At 41.1% G+C, this 25,770-nt stretch overlaps 1 protein-coding gene across 4 annotated transcripts in view; it reads right to left on the bottom strand.

The window, feature by feature from the left end:
- The window catches only part of CTBP2 (C-terminal binding protein 2), a 224,409-nt gene that overhangs the window by 74,162 nt on the left and 124,477 nt on the right, over nt 1–25,770 (bottom strand). For all 4 annotated transcript variants that reach the window (XM_074959179.1, XM_074959180.1, XM_074959178.1 and 1 more), the window contains one exon: nt 16,692–16,851. In XM_074959179.1, coding sequence (XP_074815280.1) covers nt 16,692–16,749 — 58 coding nt within the window. In that variant the 5' untranslated portion in view covers nt 16,750–16,851. The remainder of the gene's footprint in view (nt 1–16,691; nt 16,852–25,770) is intronic.

Below are 25,770 nucleotides of genomic sequence, written 5' to 3'. Positions count from 1 at the left end.
CTTTACGAATATTGTAATTTGCTTTGGAAATTTCGGTTTTTTGTTGCAGTTTCAAATTAGCTCCAAAAGGATTCTTTACATTATCATCATAATACTCAAATCCTTTCATCATCCCAGGAAAGAAAATTGCGGAGGTGTAATCTGGAATTTATAATTTGAAGACCCTAGAAGAGGCCATAGTAAAGGAAGGGAGGATCAAAGGATCTTAAACCTGGTATTACAAAGCAAAAAAAGAGAGTAGTAGACTTTTGTCTATTATCTCCCAGTTTCCTTTAAATATGTTTATGAGATGGAAAAACACTCAGACATCAGACAAAACTCAATTTTTGTATCTTGCAGCATTTCAATAGTCATATGGTTTAGGCTTTTTAAGCTGAAAGTAGGCAAAGGTTAACCATATAAGGTTACCTTTTTTGGGAGAGATATTAGAATAATTCTCTAAAAAAGTAGATCAACTGTCACATGCTGCAAATGCTGAAACAGTCGTTGTTTTTGCAAGAGTAGAGCAAATATTATATTTTGTTTACCAACCATCATGTACCCTGCAATACTTCTGTTTAAAAAAATGGAAATGGAAATGAATCTGTTTCTTTCTCTGCTACAGTAAAAATGTCTGCACCACAAATATGCAAATTTCAGGTCTGAATTACTAAAAGGAGTAATAGTCACCTTTTTAGGGGGACGGGGGGGAACAGCTTGTGCATTTTTATGGCTAATCCACAATAAATGTTTGGTGCACTAGCCATCACATGATGAAGTACTGTACTATTATGATAGCTAAGTCACTAATACAGTCTAATGCTTATACTTGCTTATCATACTAATACCTCTGGGCTATATTTCTGACCCAGATACTGACAGGATCTCTTAGTAATCCCTACATTTTTTTACTGCAGTAAATAGTACAAAATCCTCTTCAAACAGCCTCCCCCACAAAGAATTCAAGTCTTTAAAAATATTCTGGATACTTTATAGACGTACAAAAAAACTGCCCCCACAAGATTATTTATTCATTTTTGGACAATATCTGATTAACATCATATTGAATTAACTAACAGAATTAAGGCACACTGGAAAATTTCTTCCTGTGTGAGTCAAAATGGAAACACAAGTTTGTAGCTGATGAATAACGGAGAACATCTTGGCCTACAAAAATATTTAATTACAACCTTTTTCTTAAAAGGGTAAAATATATTTCAAACTAGATACATTAAAATCCAAGTTGTTTGGTTATTTTTAATACTGTTATTTTCTCTGTTACCAAAGTTCTGAAGCAGAAGAAGAGAGCTAGTGAAAATTATATAATTTTATACAATAAAATAGTATTGATATTCTACAGTTCAAGAGCATCTTTCAGCCAGTGATTTAAAAGGAAATCACTAATGAATTTAGTCACAACACCAAGATTGGTGGTATTATCCTCAACACACAGCTGAGAAAACTAAGTCACAGAGACGTTAAGGCCCGCATTTTCTAGTGTTCATTAATTTTAGGTGCCTCATTTTCAGAGGTGCTGAGAAAGACAACGGCAGTTGAAATCAATGGGGACCTCGGGCTGCTCAGAACCTCTTAAAATGTCCGCCAGGCTCTAGGGTCTCAAGTTGGGCACCCAAAACATTAGATACTTGCAAATGTTTAGAGACTTGCTCAAGCTCACACACAAACTGAAGGAGAACCCCAGAAGAAAACCTAGGTCTCATGACTCCCTGTCCCATGTCCTAGCGAGAAGACCATATTTCCCCATTCCTGAAAGATCATTGCTTGCTAACAGCATCAGTCTAGGCTCTAAAAATGACCATCCAGAAACTGCATCTATTCCTCTCTTTAGATAAAGAAATGCTGTGAAAGTAAAGAACGTGGTGGAGTGCTCAGTAACAATGTCTGTGTTCCTGCTTTATAGGAGCCAACAAACTAACATTGTAGGCCCTGATCGTGGCAACACTTCCGCATATGGTTGAATTTAAACACATGAACTGTCCGGGGCGGCGAGATATAGCTCCACGTGGTGCCTTAGCACCAGCAATATTCTGAGCCCAGGGGCCCAGCTCCACCAATATTTGGGACTGGCTGTCCCCCCCAACCCCACCTGCCACCCACCCACGCCTCCCCCGAGTGTCCCCCGGCTCGCTGCTGCCAGCAGGGAAAGGGCTAAGAGGAGTCCTCCTCTCTGGCCCCTGTCCCACAGCAGCCTGCCTGCACCCCGAACTCATCCCCAGCCCTGCCCCACCCCAGAGCCCACACCCCCAGCCAGAGCTTTCACCCCCCCCACCGGACCCTCAACCCTCTACCCTAGCCCTGAGCCTCTCCAACACCACAAACCCCTCATCTCCAGCCCCAGAGCCCTCATCCCCCTGCACTCCAACCCTCTGCCCCAGCCCTGAGCCTCTCTAACCCCCCAAACCCTCTAGCCCCAGACAGAGCCCTCACCTCCACACTCCTACTCTCACCCTGTGCCCCTCTCACATCCCAAACCCCTCATTCCCAGCCCCAGACAGAGCCCTCACCCCCTACATCCTTACTCTTGCCCTGAGCCCCTCCCACACCCCAGAGCCCTCACTCCTGCACCCCCTCCCATCCCCAAACTCCCTCTCAGACCCTGCACCCCAATCTCCTGCCCCAGCCTAGGGCCTGCACTCCAGACCTCCTCCCCCACCCAAACTCCCTCCCAGAGCCTTGGGCAGGTGGGGGGCAGAGTCTGGGGGGGCGGAGTTTGTGCAGGGGCGGGTTCTGGGCACCACCAAAATTTCTACAAACCTGCCACCCTAGGAACACTCCCATTGACTTCAATGGATCTCCACAAGTGCTTAAAGTTAAGCACGTGTGTGTGTACAGGATCCGGGCTTTAGTGAAATGTCAGACACTTTTCCACAACATTAAGTTAAAGAAATTCTTGTGTCCTCACTGGAGAGTGTATTTCTAATATATTGACTTTAACAGCTGCTGGGCAGGAATTCCAGCGGCCTTTCAGTCTAAACTATCATCTCCCTGAAAACCCTCTGCTTAGCCTGGCCATGTCTGCTCTGCCCTCCCTCTAACCTCTCTGTTAAGGTGGACACAGACTATTTGCTCAATGAACACAAATGAGAGCACAGACGTGACCATGACAGCCAGCATGAAATATGATGGGGGGAACCAAAAAAGTTAAATTCCCACTGCACCAGAAAATGAGTAAGAAATATTTTAAATGAAACACAGACAGGGGCAGAGAGCTCTTTTGTTTTTCTTTTTGCAGTCTTAAAAACAGCTCCTATGCAAATACCAGTATTTCTGTAGCTGTTTATAAAATAAGATCCCTGCATCAGTCACCAACAGAGGACTTTATGGAGCAACCTACTGATCCAACATAACTAATCTGATATAACAAGAGTACCTGGGAAAGGAGCAATTCACAAATATTGACATTCCTAATCCAAGGGTGTGACTGAGGAATGCATTTTACAGGCAGTCCATGTTATTGTACCTTATCTTTGAATTTTACAGATATATTGGGAATATTGCAACACGGAACAAAAGCAAAATAATTACCAGGATATGAAATGCTTTTGCCTTTGTGAACCTGTGAAAAAATGCACAATTAGAGTTTAATACAATGGATTTCAAGTCAACAGTGACGTAATCGGCATATGCTCTGCTATGATACAGCAACTGCAAAAATAGACTGTTTTTTTTAAAAAATGTGATGGGTGACTCTGTCATCTAAAATCCCGTCATCTAAAACTGAAGGGGTGAAGATCAAATTTGTGTAAGTCAATGGGATCTGATACTGCTAAATGTCTAGCTCTACACAGTGCTAGAAAATTCAGTTTTGTATCTGGGAGAGAAGAAAGCATGGATTATATGATCTTACTTATTTTAGAAAACAGACTATTAAATCTGCAAATGCTAGAGAGGCTATTCTCGCCTCAATGTGCATGTAGAATTCCTATTAATCATGGGCAGTGGGTGGAGTCCCCTTTTGGGGAGGTTAGCCCCTGGCTCCGCCCCTTCTGCCTGTGCTCTCCCCATGTCCAGAGCCCCGAGACCCTCTCCCCCACAATGGCTGGAGCCACAAGTCCTCCCCCCTCTCCCCCCCGCCACAGGAGCCCCAGGCTGGCTGAAGCCCTGAGCACTCCCTGCCTCGGCTGGCGCGCGCCCCCCCGCCCCTTGGCTGGAGGAGCCCAAGGAGCCCCGGGTTGGCTGAAGCCACTCTGCATCCCCTCCCTGGACCCAATCCGCGCAGGGGGGAAGCGTCAGCATGTGCCTCCTCAGCCACCCCAGAACCTGCATGGGGCATAATAAAACAAAAACTTCACCGCCAAACCCTGTGGTGGTGGTGGTGAGGGGGAGGGGGAGAGTGACTGTGGCAGCGCTGGGGGAGGCAGAGCCTCCCTTGGCTATTATACCCGCTACCCATGCTATCAGTGTAAGTGGAAAGCCCCTTGAGAAGGAATGTGCTTAGTGGTTAGGGAAGGGATTACGTATCAGGACTCCTGGGTTCTATTCCTGGCTCTGCCACTGACTCACTGTGACACCTTGGTTAAGTTCCTTAACTTCTCTGATCTCAGATTGCCCATTTATAAAGTGGGTATCATAATACGTACCTTCTTCACTGTGATGTTGTGAAGATATTAATTCATTAGTGTTCTTAACATGCTTTGAGTTCCCTGAATAAAATGCACCAAAAAGGTGCAGAGTAAGAGTATTCTTATAGCTCTCTGAATGTCTGCCCTTCTACTGAAAATGCATCATTGTGCATGATGACTGCTGAAGCTTAGGTAGCTCTTTATTACTTCTTCTCTTTGGCTTGCATCTCCTCAAGAGGCATTGCTGAGGTGGAGTTAAACATTTTCTGGTATATAGTGGTTAAAGAAGGGGGAAAGGAATGACATGCGCTGTAAATGCCACATAAAGAACTTAGTTTAAATAAAAATCTAGGGGGGTGGGCGTGATAAACCCTAGGAAGTCATTGTATTTGCTGAAATTTGGCTTTGCAAAAAGCTCTCACACAGTGGCAACAAGCACACAGCACAGATAGGCTTTATAGCAGCTTCTCTCTAAATTAGATAAGTACAAAGAGAAAATTAGCAGGATTGCACAGGAATCATTTTCAAAAATCAAAGGAATATGAACAGCATCTGAAAGCATTCAACTCTTGGAGTTGTGCCACGTGCTTTTACGAATTTCCAAACCAAAAGCATGGATGCTTAAAAACTTCAACAAAACACTCCAAAGAAAACCCAAATACCAAGTTGGTCCATTACAACAAAAACTCTTTTAAGATTAGCTGAACACTAAGCAGTCGCAGCCCCACATAACTCTAGATTCTGGCCACTTTAAAAGCCAAAAACAAAAGCTTATGTATATTTGCAACTCAACCTCCCTGAAAATGGGATATAAATTTATTGAAAACACTAGATCACATATTCCCATGGCTTGTGCACTGAAAACTGTAAGAACTCTCTTTAAAAAACCCTGCCTCTAAATGCTACAGACAAGCTAAAACCTTCAACTTAGTTATGCTGCCATTCCAATTTACTATACAAAAATGGCCCCATGCACATGAAAAGCATATTCCAAAAAAAGAAAAAGGAATGTGTGGTCTGAACATACGTAGGAGAAACCGAAGCAAAGCCAAAGAACCCACACATGCCAAAAAACAAAGGCAGTTACTGCAGAAAACTGGTTCTAAGTGACTAATGCCACTCTGAGCAACAATAATTTGCTAATAGCCCAGAAAAACCCAGATATCTTTGTGGCAATACTCAAAGATCGCAGTGGATTTCTAAAGCATATCAGATCCACCTGCAATGGTGGGCACCTGCATTACCTGCATCTGTGGTTGCAAAGTGTTTGGAAGGGCTCTCTGCACATTATTTGTCTCATCCCATTATAGCAGACTCTATCTGCAGATCACTTTTTTTAAAAAAAATCATGCTATTTACTTTTTTTATACCTTGGAACCCACAAAGACAGCTAATAAATGCATCTAATGAATTTAAGTAACTCACAACTTTATTATTGTAATCCTTGATAGGGTTGCCAATTTTGGTTGGATGTATTCCTGGAGGTTTCATCACATGACAAAATCTTTAATTAAAGATTAATCTTTAATTCCTGGAGACTCCAGGGCAATCCTGGGGGGTTGGCAACCCTAACCTTGACTTCTTGCCACCCAACTTCCTTCCTTTATTTTTGTTTGGTGTGACTATATCTTCAATTAGCCAATAAGCACTCTATGGCAGGCTGCATATCTATGATTTTTCAGTACACAGGACACTAGAGATGCTGAATAAAGAAACGAAAATCTCTCTAATGGGTGTTTCTAGACACACTCACTGCACCTATTTCAACCTTTGATTATTTTATAGGGTTGAGTACCATGAAAAGCATTAACTTATGCAGCTAAATTCTGTAGTAAATATCTGCGGATCATAGAAACTTCCAAAGCTTTGTATTATAAATGGGAACCTATGGCTCCTGGTCACTCAACCTGGCTTTCAGGGTAAATATCTCTGCCAAAAGCCATAACAGCAGTATGTATGTACTGAGCTGCTGTAGTGCAAAGATAGAGTAGCGTTCTCACTATTCAAGAGGGGCCTATAGAAACTGGTTCTGAGTATCTCTGTTGGGAATATTTGGAAGATTCCTAGAATACAGAACAGGATTACTCTAGATATCCTAAAATGCAGGATGGCTTTTCCTAAGATGTAAAGTATGGTACAAACACGATCATCAGCTAGGGAAGAGATTTAAACAGGCCACAGACTTTGCAAGAAGCAGCAATCCACCAGGGGAATAAAGCCCTCTGGTGGCTGGGAGTCCCACCAGAAAAACCAGTATATATAGTCTCTTTGGAAGACAGCCTCACTTTGCCTGCACTTCATTCATGCATATACACAAGAATTACTCCAGTAGTGAGCTGCCGTAACTTTCTAGGAAGATGCTCAATGCAGTACTTCACGGAACTGGAAAAATCCATCTAAAACTGCCTTTGAATAACAAGTTCTAGGATTAAAGCCTCCAAGTTTTATGCCAAGTTCAGAAAATGGGGAATTAAAAATCACCAAGTGCAGCAGAGACCCATTATCTATGAAGCAGGTTTCGATCTAGCATGGGCTTGTAAGATCTAGCAAAGAATGAGGATTTACTCTTGTGGATAAAGATGGAATTCCGATTAACAGGAACGTGAGAATCTAGAATGTACTCAGAGACATAAAAACTAAAAACCTTGCTGCAAACACCATCTTGAAATCTTGGAATGAGATTTACAACCAGGCAAAATTTTTGCATTCAAATATTTAGAATATCACTTATAACACAATTAACAGGAAAAATATTGTACAATTCTTGCACCAGCAAAGGGTTAACTTTTTTTTTTTTTTTTTTAAACTCCTACACCAAAAAGGCATATACTTTCAGGAACTACAAAAAAAAATCAGTCTGGATGCTGAATAGTGATCTAAAAACTGGCATGCATGGTTCATTGGGCATGTCCCTCAAATACTCTCAAAGATCTAATCTAGGAATGTTTTTTTAAAAATCCTTTAGAAATCACATCAAGCATCCAAAATTGGGTATTAGACCTTGAGGTCAAAATTCATCATGATATTAAAAGAATTTGGGAGTAAGATTTAAATATCATCTGTAACGAAAAGGCCTGGAATTATATCTGTCCCACAAACTAGAATCTTAAATGAATATGTTTTAGAATTCTGACCTCTGCCATGCATGCCTGGGCCTCCATATAAATAATAAATAAATAATAATGATGATGATGATGGAAGTATTACTGGATTCCTGACAAGATTAAAACGTGGAATCTCAGGAGACTTTTTTTATGGTGATACTCAAGAACCACAGGACACATTTCCCAAGTTTTGGAACGCTTCACAGGGTAAAAGAATATGTGGACAAATATTCTTTCAAATATAAATTATTTATTAATAGATGTTTTAGATCAGTGGGTCTCAAACTTCATTGCACCATGACCCCCTTCTGACAACAAAAATTACTACACCACCCCAGGAGGGGGGACTGAAGCCCAAGCCCCGGTGCCAGGGGGAAGAGTGGGCAAAGCTGCCCCAAGGCTTCTGCCCTGGGTGGGGGGGCTCGAGCTTCGGTTTCAGCCCTGGGCCGCAGCAAGTGTAACGCCAGCTTTGGCGACCCCATTAAAATGGTGTTGCAACCCACTTTGGAGTCCCGACCCACAGTTTGAGAACCCGTGTTTTAGATTAATAGATTTTAACGTCAGAAGGTACTGTTAGAGCATTGAGTCTGAGATTAAGGAAGATATCCATATTACAATATCCTTTTGCCTCCTGGAAAACAGATACATGCTTCTTGGACTTCCAAAGGGAGCAACAGGAGTGTAACGTGACCAGATTCTCAAAATAAAACAACAGGACACATGTCACTCAGGGTCATGAAAGAGGATGAAGGGGTGACAGCTTAATACATGGGCAGGATCAGGCCCTGTGGAGAGCAACAGGAAGAAAACTGAGGGCAGAAGAGAGAGGGGAAGTTACACTGAGTCTCTGTCACCCCATGCATGAGAACAATAAATCTACTGACTATTTGTTCTTCTCAGAGGAATGAATCCCTTTCAACAAAAGAGCCTCCTTTAACTACCTCTCATAGCAATCATTGCACTTGTGGCTAAAGGTGCATTTGGTGATGGAATGTCCACGTTTAGTTTCATCTTATCACTTCTCTGCTCTCCTCCTTCCCAACAGAGACTAGGGAGAATGGCTTCCCAGAACTGTCAGCAGCGCCTCCTGCTGGAGAAGTGAAAGTGTGCTGCTGCGCATAAAAAGGACACTTTGGAGTCCTGTTTTAAAGACTATAAATCTTTGGGAGAGACCACTGGAAAAAAAAAAAACCACCACGATATCTGGTCAATTAATAAAAGTGTTTCAAGAAATGTAATTGCCAAGGAGGAATTACTAAGATACTGGAAACAGGTTTCAGAAGGGGTAGCCGTGTTAGTCTGTAACAGCTAAAATAACAAGGAGTCCTTGTGGCACCTTAGAGACTAACACATTTATTTGGGCATAAGCTTTCATGGGCTAAAACCCACTTCATCAGATGAACGGAGTGAAAAATACCGTAAGCAGTGTATCTATATTACAGCACATGTGCTGTAATGTAAAATATACTGTAAAATATATATACTGCTTACTGTATTTTACATTACAGCACATGTGCTGTAATATAGATACACTGCTTACGGTATTTTTCACTCCGTTCATCTGATGAAGTGGGTTTTAGCTCACAAAAGATTATGCCCAAATAAATTTGTTAGTCTCTAAGGTGCCACAAGGACTCCTCTTTTTTTTTAAGATACTGGAAAGACATCTCCATCTGCACTGCTGGAATGGACACTGGCCTTGTCAGAAGCTGCTTCTTGTGAGAAAACTGCCATCCACTGGATGAAACCAATGTTTTCATATTATATGGGATACTTCTTTAAACTTCTTGGAGTTAACTTTAACATAGGGGACCAAATTAATCCATAGCATAACTCTACTGAAGTCAACAGCTACAACAATGGAAAGTTTGGCTTTGTGTACACATACATCAGGCAGGTTTTGGCATGTTAGCTGCAGATAGTTTTCTTTAAACTAAGAACAGGATATACTGGAGACTTTAAATAAATTCATTAAATTAATACTGTTAACCTAACAGTCTATACTGAAGTGTCAGTGGGAAACTAACAAGCAACCCCACTCAGGCGTAATGTAACAAGAGTTCATACTCAGTGCTAGAAATTACTGTTGTAGCAATTACATACATTACCTGTGTTCATGGGTACTGAAAAGTATACTTGTAAAAGAAAGCTATATAATGTGTTTCCCTGCAACTTTATTCTAGTGTGACCAGAAATCCAACTTCTTTCAAAATAGCTTGTAATAGGTACATTTTATAGAGATGGGCTCAAGCCTGAAACTCTGGATCCAGATTCAAACTTCTCCAAAATTCAGGGTGATCACATTCAAGGTGTTAGTGATGAATAAGGATATATATTGTTCAAATCGGTCATTGAGAACAGATCATTTTCAAGCACATATGCCTATGGCTGTCAGGAAGCTGAAAAATTAACACTGTACATCTCAGATGAGTTCACTTATTGATAGTTGATAGAACAGGTGCTGACTATACTACAGGTTGCATATTCTGAAGTACAAAGGGGGGAAAATATCACAGTTGCTATGTTTTTATTAATGTATAAATTGAATAAAAAACTATCAAGGCTGAAAATTAAGCCTATGGTGTAGAAGTAGTTCATGAATAACAACAAGGCTAAACTGCAGATTAGACAAGTATAAAGCTACAACAGGTGTGGGTTAAAAAGTAAAGACAGAAGACAGAGATCTTTATTTTGAGTTATGGACAACTAACAAAACACCATGGGGAAAGTTCTACTTTCAATAGTAGGCTGAGTTGGATATCCAGTACAAAAAAAGCTTCACATGGAATTCATGCAAATTGCACCAGTATTCCTATCTATATGGTTAGAGCTCAGTTAATTTGTCTTACACTTTATCAAAGAACACCAACAAGCTGGTTTTTTTTATTTGTACAGCTTGTTTCATGTGTAACTCTCATTCTAAATCTTGTCATGGAGTTTTCCCCCATGCCACAGTTTTGGTGATGTAACACAAGTGAGCAAATGTGCATAAAATACACATATAGGCTTGAACAAAAACCAACACCACCACATTCCTTAATGCTGTAAAAATGACTGCATGTCTGTCTCATTTGGAACATGCACAATAGCTTATTCACAAGCCAAGAAATGTTCATTTATACCTATGGGGAAAGTCTGAATCAACATGGTGAGAGGACTTAGCTTGACCTACATTTATGAACCCACTGTGGTTGCCTGAACTTTGTTCATCCATGTGAACTCCCTGCATAGGATTTATGTCAACTTTTTTTTGTTGTATCTGAAGACCCACAAACTTCATTAGACCCTACATACACAAACTAATGTCCATGATGCCTTTTCACCACACAGATATTTCACAGCACTACCGGAATCTGGTGGCTGAACTTTGTGACTTTGTCCTCACCCATAACTATTTCACATTTGGGGACAATGTATACCTTCAAATCAGCGGCACTGCTATGGGTACCCGCATGGCCCCACAGTATGCCAACATTTTTATGGCTGACTTAGAACAACGCTTCCTCAGCTCTCATCCCCTAATGCCCCTACTCTACTTGCGTTACATTGATGACATGTTCATCATCTGGACCCATGGAAAAGAAGCCGTTGAGGAATTCCACCATGATTTCAACAATTTCCAACCCACCATCAACCTCAGCCTAGACCAGTGCGTACAAGAGATCCACTTCCTGGACACTACGGTGCTAATAAGCGATGGTCACATAAACACCACCCTATACCAGAAACTTACTGACTGCTATACTTACCTATATGCCTCCTGCTTCCATCCAGATCACACCACATGATCCATTGTCTTCAGCCAAGCTCTACGATACAACCGCCTTTGCTCCAACCCCTCAGACAGAGACAAACACCTATAAGATCTCTATCAAGCATTCTTACAACTACAATACCCACCTGCTGAAGTGAAGAAACAGATTGACAGAGCCAGAAGAGTACCCAGAAGTTACCTACTTCAGGACAGGTCCAACAAAGAAAATAACAGAACGCCACTAGCCAACACCTTCAGCCCCCAACTTAGACCTCTCCAACGCATCATCAAGGATCTACAACCTATCCTGAAGGACGACCCATCACTCTCACAGATCTTGGGAGACAGGCCAGTCCTTGCTTACAGACAGCCCCCAAACCTGAAGCAAATACTCACCAGCAACCACACGCCACACAACAAAAACACTAACCCAGGAACCTATCCTTGCAACAAAGCCCGTTGCCAACTCTGTCCACATATCTATTCAGGGGACACCATCATAGGGCCTAATCACATCAGCCACGCTATCAGAGGCTCGTTCACCTGCACATCTACCAATGTGATATACGCCATCATGTGCCAGCAATGCCCCTCTGCCATGGACATTAGCCAAACTGGACAGTCTCTACGTAAAAGAATAAATGGACACAAATCAGACGTCAAGAATTATAACATTCAAAAACCAGTCGGAGAACACTTCAATCTCTTTGGTCACTCAATTACAGACCTAAAAGTTGCAATTCTTCAACAAAAAACTTCAAAAGCAGACTCCAACGAGAGACTGCTGAATTGGAATTAATTTGCAAACTGGATACAATTAATTTAGGCTTGAATAAAGACTGGGAGTGGATGGGTCATTACACAAAGTAAAACTATTTCTCCATATCCCCCCCCCCCCCCCCGTTCCTCAGACATTCTTGTCAACTGCTGGAAATGATTATCCATTATCACTGATTATCACTACAAAAGGTTCCCCCCCCCCGCCCCCCTGCTGGTAATAGCTCACCTTACCTGATCACTCTCGTTACAGTGTGTATGGTAACACCCATTGTTTCATGTTCTCTGTGTATATAAATCTCCCCACTGTATTTTCCACTGAATGCATCCGATGAAGTGAGCTGTAGCTCACAAAAGCTTATGCTCAAATAAATTTGTTAGTCTCAAAGGTGCCACAAGTCCTCTTTTTTTTTTTGCGGATACAGATTAACACGGCTGCTACTCTGAAACCAACAACACAGGGAGTAATAAGCTTCAAGGAAAGGCCTTTGTGAAAAATGTGAGTGCGTTAGAAAGTAATGAACAGACCAGTGAACTTCGGATGGATATACTGGAACAGGACACCAAATCAGGAGGAACCAATCATTAACCAAAATTTTAAGTGGAGTTTGCCAGAACCTCAATTGGTGTAAATCAACATAAAATAAGTTTAATAGCTGAGGATCTGCAAAACTTTTTATTTGCCTCCATTAATTTCTCTCTCCTTCCCCATGGAGAAACTTGGTAAGCTACACTTCCAAAAAAGTCTGATGGTTTTATGTCTTTTGACAGGCAAAAAGAAAAACAAATACAGTTTTATTGGGGAGGGAGGAAAAAACCTCTCTACAACGAATTATACTCATGAAACAAAGCCAGCTCAAATGTACTAATAGACTACTTCCCTCTTTATTCTAAATGAGTAATTTTTACCCACTATTGGCAAATGTATCCATACTTGATATAATCTCTAACACATTGTTTCTCTTTGAATGACCATTTGTGATACAAATTTCCTGACATAAACAGGAATTTATTTCTTAACAATAAACAAACAAACAAAAACAAAACCATCTATTTAGTTGACCTACAGACTGTTTATTAGTCCCAAGGCAGGTTTTAATCATTAAATGCCTTATGTTGTGAACTCCTCAGAGCAGAAGTTGTCCTTAACGAGGTCTTGGTAAGCACCTATCACACAATGGACATTACTGTAAACAAACAAAACAAAAAGCTTCCTGACCCAGGAGCAAGAGAATTCCCCCTTTTTTCATTAAGGAATTTTAACTTGTATTTGCTTGTTCCAGCCTGGAAGTGTTAGTATGCCATGGAAGTCCTAGTGTTGCTTTTCACATGAATGGCAACCAAATCCATCATGGCAGGTAAGACTAGAGTAGAGAGAACCACTTTCTGAACTGCTTGTAACTCTAGGAAGTTGTTCTGATAAGCTTCCACGTTTTGTCTGACCAGAATGGATTTTTTCAACATGGTTAGATTCACAAAGTGACTGATGGAGCAGGTGATGGTGGTGGTACCAGTGGCAACTTCCCTATAACCTTTAGCCTGGTGGTTAGATCACTTATCTAGGATGTGGGAGACCCAGGTGGAGAAGGGATTTGAATACTGGTCTCCCACATCTGAGGAGCATGCCCAAACTACTGAGCCATGGGATATTCTGGTGTTTGTCTCTCTAAATGTCTCCTGTGGAAGCTTTTCCACTTCTTTCATTTGTCTGCTACTGTACCCTCCCCTACACCAATAATTCCGTATAATATCTGAAGACCCCAAGACAAAATCAGGCAAAGTAAAATGCCTGATTTTTCAAATTATGTTTTCATAGCAGCTGGAATGGCCAGTGTTCAGGAATTTATTACCCCACAGTCCAACCTGACCACAATAAAAGATATTTCAACAAAAAAATAGCCTTCAGCAAAGCCAATGTGGTGTATGATAATCCTACAACCCTACGGGCTGGTCTCCACTGATTGACTGAGCTACATTGGGCAGGGGGTGTGAAAAGTCCACTCCCCTGAGAGATGTAGTTAAGCCAACCTAACTCCTGGTGTAGACAGCACTAGTTCTGTTGACCTAGCTACCGCCTCTTGGGCAGGTGGATTAACTACAGCCACAGGGGAAGTCGCTGTAGTGCATGTCTACATTGAAGCACTATAGTGCCACAGCTGCAGCTGTGCTGCCATAATGTTTTAAGTGTAGATATAGCCTAAGACTCTGGAAAATTATTTTTCAGGATTAGTTTTACAATGGTCATTACAGTCAATCCTAACCTGTAACCTTTCAACATTTTGGAAGTCACACACAACAGAACATGTTGCTGCACAACAGTAAATCCCATCAATTTAATTCAAATCACAAATGAAGTTAGTGAACGGCAAATGTGCTTTTTTCAAAAGTTATGTAAATGGCACTTTTACAGATTAGAAAATTATTTTAGCCAAGAAAGAACAAAAAGCTCAAATCAGTTGTTCAGAGGAAAATAATCTAAACTTCAATCATATCTAATGTTCTGCTAGCAGGTTCGTCCTATGATCCTTTTGAGTTTCTTGTTCACTCAGCAACCAGATCTGATAGCAAACATCAAACTGGAAAGGCTGCTTTTGAAAATCCCAACTCTGCCAATACAAGTCTTTTAAGTCAGGTTCAAAGTCATTTTTTAAAGATAAGATAGAACACTACACCTGAGTGTTTATGGCATTCAAATGGATAGATATGTAACTCTTTGCTGCCATATATTCCGGCCACTGTCGGCAACTTTCTCCCGACTCCCTTTTCCCGCCCCAGCACCCCCCAGTATTACAAAGGCAACATGCTCTGGAGCAGAGTTAAGGCAGATTAACCCAGTTTTGATTGGGTTAATTAAACTGACAGGTGGAATGGCTTTTACATTTTTCTATATTACATGATTAAATGAAGAACTCATTTTTCAATTTTGTGCTCTCTGCACTGAGCTTGAAATGCAGTCCTATCTGATGAATAATACCGCTTTCTGAGGGATATCAGTATCAACGTGTGTTTCATGTGCGGGTTGTATATCCAAGGAGATCACTAGGATCACCCCACACAATTAATGGTTAAATAATTCATGGAAAGCTTAAAATGATAGCGAAGGAGTTGTATTTAATTACTGCTGTATCAAGAAAAACACAGTCCATAACCGCTAGAGCAAAACATGTAGGGACTCAGTTTTGCCTTCAGTTGTGCAACCTGAGGGGTCTTATATGTTCTGCTGAAAATTGTTATAAAATGTGTTTCTTGGCATCATAAAACTTCAGTGGGAGTTGTGTGCCCACATCCAAGAGCAGAATTTTATTTGGGAGCATTTAACATAATACTTTGAAGTGTGCCCCTACAAGCCATTGTTCATAAAAATTGAAACCATCTACCTGGACAGATTCTCCCTTGAAACATAGATAATCACTCAGCAGACAAGATTTAAGCTACAGCTGCTTGAATGACACTTTGTTCCTTTTTTGCTAAAGCTTGTAAAATTTTTATGAGATGGCCGCCAGCTCTCATCAGAGAAGTATCAGCGAGCACATTGGAAAGTCTGAGGTTGTCTGGCACCACTTGACTTTTCTCATAAGTAAATAAAAGTAGCTTATGCCATCTGAAGCTGCAGCAGAGATACATTAACTACTGGCTGTCGTTCTGTTGTGACACTGAACAAAATGCAGAAAAGTAAAGGAAAAACCTACCTGGGCTAATGCACTCAAACACACGCTATGAATACAGAATGGATCTACAAACAAATTTGTCTTGGCATCACACATTTGCTAATGAAGGAAAAACTGTTTGTCTAATATTCTGTCCAATACATTCAGTTACATTTCAACAACAAACACAGTTAACACATACAGAAATTGTTAATGTTGCTGAAGAGCTGAATTTATTGTAGCCCGAGGAGTGCAGGAGTAAGTGTGTCTCCAGAAAATCTCGGTCGTTTAAATTGCCATTTAAACCATAAACTGGTTTGAGAGTGCCTATCATAACTGACATTGCTCAAAATGCATTACAAAATGCTAAGCTAGATAGCGTGGCATTGCCATGAGTGTGTGGACAAGAGAGGTAGTTGTTTTGCATCCAGCAATCTCTCTCACATAGTCTGGGGTACCCGCACCGGTGTGACTTAGTGAGGAATTGCTGGGAAGAGCTACCCCTTACTCGTTTCTATTTGGGATTTAGGATAATTAACTTCCACATGGGCTCATAGTACAGCACTTTTAACAAAGCAGCACCATCTCTGAAAGGCAACGTAAATGCAAAGTCCGAGCCAACATCTTGATATGGCAGCATCTAGACTACAGATAAGAGTATAAATTACTAAGCAATGCAAAAGAGATGACCAGTAAACCAAAGTCTTATAATTTGCAGGTCACTTTCAAAACAGGATCAGATGTTTCACTTACAAACACCAATGCTAACCATAATTCAGCAATTCTACTTTCTTTTGAAGAATCTATGCGGGTTTCATTAGAAATATTGGATTATGCTCAGCCTTACCTTCACAAATTCTGTCCAATCGCTGTCGTTTGACTTTGTGTTTATCCACAAGTGCCATTCTTTACTGTATCTTGTAACTTTCTGATTCAAAAAGCAAAGCAGTCCTCCAAGAACTCAGGAAAATTCACAGGAGTCTGAGTGCATAACGGCACTATAAACCCTGAAACAAGGAAAAATAATCTTTACATTTAGGACCCTTGGTGCAAAGTATGACAACAGTCTATGCTTGACGTTACTGTGGACTTTCTGAAATGAAAGTTTCAAACTGAATACTTTCAACCCATGTTCTCAAGTAGTCACAGATTTTATGCTGCAAATCAAGTTTTATCTTCCTTGAAATAAGAAATAGCAACATTGTACAACAGAATGGCAATACTTGTTAAAGTGTTATATGTAAGATTTCTGTGTTTTATTTCAGCCTCAGAAACCCAAACTGTATTCATAGGCTCTGAAAGATTAGAGACAGAGCAAAAGAAAAGTTACTTTTGCTCTTCTGATATCTCCTTTGAACACATGCGCTTTGGATATCATGTCTTATTCAATTCATTTCCAATAAATAGTTGTCACTGGAGGTACAATTTGGACTCCTGAAACAGAGACTTTTATATATTACCCACAATTTTTCACACACAGCCCAACCATAATTGTAGTTTGTTCTCTCAGTCGTACTCAAAAGGCCAGTGTTACACATTTGATGCTGGATGTGACATTTCCAACAGGCACACCCTTTAAAGGCTGCCACATATCGGTGTCTCATTAATTAAAGTAATCTAGCAATTGGCAGATGTGGTTAATTTATAAGAAGTGTTCTATAAAGGGACAAGGTCCCAAGTCTTTTCCAAAGGAATTAACAAAATCAGGCAAACAGAGACACTTGCATATTACTCATCACTTTTTATTTATTTTTTTTAAACAGAGCACAAGTTTTGTTTAGTTCTTGAATATGCATATCTGAGCAGTCTGCACTAGGAATAGAGACTAGAAGTGCCACTGTGGCACTTTAATGCAACAGTACTATCATAAACCCTGGACACAGAATCATCGAATCAGAACTGGAAGGGACCTCGAGAGGTCATCTAGTCCAGTCCCCTGTACTCAAGGCAGGAATAAGTATTATCTAGACAATTCCTGAGAAGTGTTTGTCCAACCTGCTCTTAAAGATCCACAATGATGGAGATTCCACAACCTCCCTAGGCAATTTATTCCAGTGCTTAACCACTCTGACAGTTAGGAAGTGTTTCCTAATGTCCAACCTAAACTGCCCTTGCTGCAATTTAAGCCCATTGAGTCATGTCCTATCCTCAGAGGTTAAGAAGAACAATTTTTCTCCCTCCTCCTTGTAACAACCTTTAATGTATTTGAAAATTGTTATCATGTCCCCTCTCAGTCTTCTCTTCTCCAGACTAAACAAACCCAGTTTTTTCAATCTTCCCTCATAGGTCATGTTTTCTAGACCTTTAATCATTTTTGTTGCTTTTCTCTTGACTTTCTCCAATTTGTCCACATCTTTCCTGAAATCCAGTGCCCAGATCAGGACACAATACTCCAGTTGAGGCCTAAGCAGCGTGGAGTAAAGTGGAAGAATTACTTCTCGTGTCTTGCTTACAATACTCCTGCTAATACATCCCAGAATGATGTTTGCTTTTTTTGCAACAGCGTTACACGGTTGAGTCATATTTAGCTTGTGACCCACTAGATCCCGAGATCCCTTTCCATAGTACTCCTTCCTGGGCAGTCATTTCCCATTTTGTATGTGTGCAACTGATTGTTCCTTCCTAAGTGGAGTACTTTGCATTTGTCCTTATTGAATTACATACTATTTACTTCAGACCATTTCTCCAGTTTGTCCAGATCATTCTGAATTTTAATCCTATCCTCCAAAGCACTTGCAACCCCTCCCAGCTTGGTATTATCCACAAATGGATGACATGAGTTTGGTTTTCAGAGCAAGCACCACCTAGTTGTTAACTGAATTGGGAAACAAATGAAAAGAGCTCATGCTGATATCTGATTTCCAGCAACTGTCTACCACCAGCATTAAAATTTTACTAAGTAAAGCTATACTCCCAGTAATTCAGTGTTAACCCATCCTGCCTTGAGCGCTAGGGGGAAGGTAGATGAACATGAGCTAGATTTTGATATAGTGTCCTTGACTTGTGTTATGCAGACCTACTTGGTCTTCCAGTCTCCAGTGCAAGCCTGTGAGGTCTACTATTAATGTTTTTAGGTGAGGAAGAGTTTTTGTGGGGGAAGGAATTTATGTTCCAAGCCAACATCTTTCATTCAAGATCATCTTTGGTGGGTGAAATGAAGGTGGAGAGAGAGTGAGGAGAGCTGCCTTTGTATGTACATACACATAATGATGGAAGCACTAACAAGTTTTTGGTTTAGATACCATTAAGATCCATCGGTCATATACTATATCATGAGCTACTATAAAGATACAAGTCTAATCACAAGATTCTATGTACCTGAAGGAGTCTGGCTCAAGAGACAAAGATGCAGGGCCATTTAGAAAACACCCACAAAGACAGGCAAGAGGGTGTACACCATCTGATCACAGTAGCTCACAACAGCACACTGGTGTAGGTATTGGAGATACCTTCTGGAACAGCCACTTTAGGTTTCCCTGGATTCTTAGTGAGTTTAACAAACCTCCCTACTTTGCTGCCGCAGGGACACATGAACTATACCAAACAAGGAGTTGCAGGGCACTTCACTGAAACTAAAGGCAATGAGTAGAGCAGGGGTGGGCAAATTTTTTGGCCTGAGGGCCACATCTCGGTATGGAAATTGTATGGAGGGCCGGCTGGGGCAGGGGATTGGGGCACATGTGGGGGATGAGGGATCCAGCTGGGGGTGCAGATTCTGGGGTGGGGCTGGGGATGAGAGGTTTGGGTGCAGGAGGGTGCTCCGGGCTGGGATCAAAGGGTTTGGAGGACAATCAGGGCTGGGGCAGGCGGCTGAGGCGCAGGGGGGCTCAGGGGTGCAGGATCCAGGCAGCGCTCACCTGAAGCAGCTCCTGGAAACAGAGGCCCATCCCCCCTCCAGAGGCGGGGCCATGCCGCTCTGAGTGCTGCCCCATCCGCAGGCACCACCCCCGCAGCTCCCAGCCAATGGGAGCTGCAGAGCTGGTGCTTGGGCAGCATGCAGAGCCCCCTGGCTGCTCCTGCTTCCGGGAGCAGCATGGAGTGGAGAAAAGCAAGCCCCCAACCCCGTTCCCCAGCTGGAACACTGGAGCGGAGAAAGCTCCCAACCCCGCTCCCCAGTGGAAGCTTGAGGGCCAGATTAAAGGTCTGACCGGCCGGATGCGGGCCGTCGGCTGTAATTTGCCCACCCCTGGAGCAGAGGGTAGCAAAGCTGCCCATTGATTTAATGCCACATACTGGTAGCAAAAGGCTACTACAGCAAGGAACTCTTTACCAGAGAGCAATCAGTATGGAGCTGCCAACTTTCAGCTTTCTGGGGCACAATTAAGGAAAAGCACCATAAAAGGTTAAAACAGTCAAACAAAAAAAAGGAGAGAATCTCAAATTGTGCACCATTCATTCAAGGTTACCACAATACAACAGAGGAAGGGAATTATTTTCATCTAATAAGTACTACGGAAAGCCCTCTATTCCATTGTCGGTAGCGTTGCACACTGTTGATGTGAAATACATAAGTTTAACAACACAATAGATACAATTACAAGTAATGGTGTCTTATGATACAAAGTGACAAGGACCATGGTAAACATAGGGGTCTGGAGGTTAGAAAACACAGGGGTGATGTCAAGCAGCTTTCCTTGGGCAATATACATAACCTCTCTGTGCATCTGTTTCCCCTTCTGTGAAAAGGGGATAACAACACTTACCCACCTTTGTAAAGCCCTTTGAGATCTTCATATAAATGGCATTAATTGCAAAGTATTGTAATATATCTTGTATATTACCCCTTCATCTCCAACAACTAAGCTTACGAACCCCCCCTCCCCCAAAATAAAATAAAAAAGATCAGTGCGGGAACAATCTCCCAGAAAACACAGGCTATTAATAGTTAACGCATGCAGTAAGCTAGGGTGAAAATGAGGGAGTGGGGTAAAGGCTCTAACAAATCTGCTGTATACCAAGACGACAATTTCATGGAGATTATTGTTATTATTATAAATGGTTATCAATTATGCATCACATTGATAGTTAATTTATAAAAAGAAAAGGGTTGTGTTGGTACAACTGAATTCTGACTGATGGAAAATAGGCGATTTCCTGGTAGTTAATGGCCAATTTCCCAGCAATACGACTGCGGCATAATCTCAGAGATTTATAGCAATAATTAATTGATTTTTTTTAAATGTAAGGGATGCTACAGAACATGATTCCCACTCACATTAATAATTAATGCAACATTCTAAAGTACCAAAACTTCCACTCCAGACACAGAAGCTTCCTAAAGTCAAGAGCTTGTTATATTAAAAAATCAACTGAGTGTTAATGTAGATAAAGCTATACAAAGAGATAGTACTTCCATTATCAGCATTTAAAAAGATATACACGTCTTTTAACTTAATTAAATCCCATCCCTCTCCCAGAGAGATTTGGCTGGGCAGCAGGTCCAAGTACAAAGTCTGTTTGGAGTTGGGTCCTTCATGCACCGGGAGGAAGGCAGGAGAGGGTCATTTGTGGATCTCATGAGAGTAATGTATTGTGAGCTAGATCACGTGGGATGGACGCTATTGTCCACAAACAGCGACTGCAGATTTTAAGGATCTCATTGATATTTTACAACCCTTTCCCCAAAACTGCCCCCCGGAGCCTTTCCCCCTCTCAGATCATCAGCATTTTCTCTCATGCTGCAAGAATGAAGCACAATGATTCCTTTGCAGCCCCCATATCCTTCTTTAAGAAAAGATCACCCAAGCAATATCGCCAGACTGCACCATACGGGGTGGGTAAAACAACAGTTCAGATCCCAAGTTCACATATTACTTCTGTTACATGATCTACCAGACCCATCATTCTCTCATCTCCTTTTTCCTCCAAACTTCCACTGATGGCAACATCATGTCCCTTGATGGCTGCACAGCACCCAATATGGACCATCCTGGGCAGCAGCTTTAGTGCTGATTTTTGAGAAATTATTTGATCATTTATGTTTTTATATTTCTATTGAATCAAGTTTATCTAATCTGTCAAGACTCCTAATGAAGTACAGGTTATTTATGAGATCCTAATTAACATATAGTTTCTTCTTTGTAGTGACAGTTTCATGGAGCTAAACACTTTCACCATGGTTGCATTTATGTTTCTTCTGATAAAGTCTATAGTGTTACCAGTGCAATCAAAACAGGCCCTGGGGCTTCGTTTACTCTCATTACCAAGGCTCCACTTTTACATGCTCTATATTAAAACAAATCCTGACAATAAAAGTTCTCATTCACAATGGCTTCACTCTTCATATGGTCAAAATCTCCATTTATAAGTCTTTGCTCATTTCAGCAGCACTGCACTTGGCAATTATATTTTCAGATTATAAACTGCATAGAAATACGTGTGTCTGAACAGATGCAGAAACCTGTGTTGCCTGTATGTTAAGATTACCAGTTAGAATCTAAAGTTATATATTTGTATATCGAGGAACCCTGCACCGTGTACATGCCAAATACAGGTTACAAGCCCTCACACATAACTATCCACCCACTAAATACAGTCCACCTACCCAACCAAAAATTATCTTCCAGGTCTTTGGCCCATTATCAATCAAAGGCACATCTACATCTTGCTTCTTCCCCATCATATTCAAACCAGAGTCTCCACCCTCTTCCATCCTTGCTTCCATAGGCACCAACTTCTCCTGGCGCCGGTGGGTGGTCGACACACCTCCCTGCCCGGCCTGCCCCAACTCCACCCCTGCCCTGCCCCTATTCCAACCCCTTCCCCAAAGTCCCCACCCCAACTCTGCCCCCTCCCTGCCCCTATTGGACCCTTTCCCCAAATCCCAGCCCCGCCTCTTCCCCACCTCCTCCCCCCTCCCGCGCACAGCTTGTTACACTGCGAAACAGCTGTTTCACGGCAGCAAACGCTGGGAGGAGAAGCAGGGACATGGTGCGCTCAGGGGAGGAGGCAAAGGTGCAGAGCGCCCACCAATTTTTCCCTGTGGGTGCTCCAGCCCTGGAGCACCCACAGAGTTGGCGCCTATGCTTGCTTCCCACTGTAGCCAGGAGAGGATATATATTACATGGTTTAATCTCCATATATAGTCTAGAAACAACACAAGTTCACTCACTCACTATTAGAGCTGTACGGAGAATGCAAATTCCATTTTGTGGCAGATACAGGGATTCAAAATTTGGTTTAATTCTGATAAGAAACCCCCAAAATTTCAAAATTCTCCAAAAAAGAAAATCCCCACCTCAATTTGTTTCAAGTCAATCAAAATATTTCATTCTCACAAAAATGTATTGACTTTTTTAAACATTAAATTTTAAATCTTTCAAAATGAAAGGTCATTTTGAAAGGAAAAATTGAAGTTATTCATTCCAAAAGTATCAAAATGGGGAGTTCCAACCTCGAACATTTTTTCCTCCAAAACAAAATTTTGGTGAAATCAACATGATTTCGCAAAGTGTTTTGATTTTGACTAAACTGCATTTTCTGACAGAAAGTGATGAAATCAAAGCTACTCTGACCAGCTCTATTCACTTTATCATTCCCTGGAGAAAAGCTTTCTGCAAAGGAAAATAATGATAAAAATAATCACCCCCACCACAGCCATACAGCACAGCTTAATGTAATTTCCATGAATGGGGCCCTTCCTTCTTAATAATTTTAAGCCGTCCGTTTGTGTTTGACAGGTGTTTGTGAGGATACCAAGCAGCAATAAGAACACAACTTAAGAGACTATTAAAAATATGACAAGAGCACCCAGAGTGGGATTTGGCAGGCATGAATAAGCTGGAGAAAACCAGATGTGAAGGGCACAGAAAAAAGCAGGTCACTTCACAACCTTTACATGAAATTGTAATTAAGAAAAGGTTTTTCCATTTTTGGTGTGTAGGACTCAGCTAGTTGAGCACAAAACTTCTATTTACTCTTAATGATTTCTACATCCAACTCAATCTCAAAATAATCACAAGGTTAAACGTTACAAAAAATAAAATAATTGTAAGTGGGCAAGACTTAAAAATATCAGAGAGAGCAGTTAAAACATAAACAAATCTTGCCATACAATGAAATTTTAAAGAACGAGAAAGAGGAAGACATATACTAAAAAAACCCTGTAGTTCTTGGTCTTCAGCAAGATTAGGAAACAAGTGAAATGATTTACATATGGTAATTGCATGTCCTTGCTGGTCTCCAACAGTGTCTTTCAAAATGTAAATTTCCTTGAAAACACGGGGACATTATGATAATCTAGTATGTATGTATGTATTTATTTATTTATTTAAAGGAAATCTACCTAAACACAATGTTTTAAAGGGGGGAAAAACACAAAAACCCTGATGCAAAACATTTAAATGGCTTCTTAATACTGCATATTAAACACCACACAGTCCATGAGCCAGAAAATGAGAGAAAAGCTGGATGTATTTTGTTCTCCTAAGTAACAGGAACGGATGTTTCCAAACAATGAAATGCATGCTGCTTAGCTTTTTTAAATTTTTGCCCATGCTGGGTGCACTGATGTGAAAGGATTGAAGCCAAATGTTGCTGAAAAGTAAACAACTCCACCCAAATTCATGTCTGGAAGGACCATGAGAGAATCAAAGCTGGAGTTCAGCTCAGTCCTTTGTCTCGTATGTAAGGAATGCCCATCGTTTAGAAGACTTGGCGAAGTCCGATAAAAGAATTTCATTACTCATTACTCTATGCACTATTTTCCTGTAAAGATCTCTTGTGATAATTATCTCATTTCATATCCTGTCGTCCCTACCATCCTGGGATTACCATGGCAAGGGATTGCACAGAGAGGATGTCTGACCTGCCTCAGTTTGTAACTATATTTATATACTAAAAGTGAAGAGGAAATAGGAATCTGAAGATGTTCTTGTCTCATGCTCACTGACCAAAAATTATTATAATGTATAACACCATGAGAACAATTTTATGGACAAAGGGCACCTTAGCAACCAAAAGACCTTATACTGTGTCTAGCTGGGATCTTTAAAAAAAAATCTCCACTGCTAATCTACCACCAATGCAACTCATCCAGTAACAGTAAGAGTGAGAGCCCTTGCGCAGATTGGGTACTGGCACTGCTTTACCAAAATCATATCTAGCCCTGACCAGAGCAGGTCTAGATAGCACAGTGATATTAACTCTGGCAGCCACATGAACACCAACACCAGTCAAGCTGCAGAAGTGCCCCAGTGGCGGATTTCCAAAAACATTTAGACATAAGAACCGATCAACACTTCCTGACCATTCAATTTTTTAAAATAAGAAAAGAAAAAAAAATTGGTGAGAGCTGTTGTCTCACAGCATTTTTATACCTTCTATAGTGCTTAGAGTACAGATAGGTGCTTTATAAATACCTAGAGACCAATAATACAGAAGGGGGAGAGAGAGCCAGAATAAGAACAGGAAACAAAGTCCCATGATCACACACGTGTCTCTTGCTCTAGTATGTGGTAGTCACTCTTTGGAGTCAGCTTCTTTGCATATTACCACACTGGAGAAGAACTTGTCATTACCACATAGACTGTGAGGGCACAAGTTCAACAGTCCAGGTCCTTCCTCCCTAAGGAGTTTATGATCATCATAATGGCAATACAGATGTTTTTACTGATTATAGTAGCCATTGAGTTGTCATATCTTTTATTGAGGTTTTAAGAGACTCACTTTAATAATACCTTCCTTCACCTTCATCTATTCCAAAACCTTCCAAGTGCTTTAATGAATTACTTGGTCAAGGTAAACCTAAGGCTCCACCCCAAATTTAGCTCAACCAACACATGTGAAAACTACAACTGCCTTGTCTTACATGAGTTAATTAACATGTTAAAGACATCTTTTTTTCCTATTGTAATCACAAAACCCCTATTATCTAAATTTGATAAGATCTGTTATCTGCTGTGAGGAACTTTTTAATTGTTTATGAT

Source organism: Natator depressus, chromosome 7 (genome assembly GCF_965152275.1).
Source record: "Natator depressus isolate rNatDep1 chromosome 7, rNatDep2.hap1, whole genome shotgun sequence".
NCBI lineage: Eukaryota > Metazoa > Chordata > Testudines > Cheloniidae > Natator > Natator depressus.
This window is presented reverse-complemented; position numbering and strand designations above follow the sequence as displayed.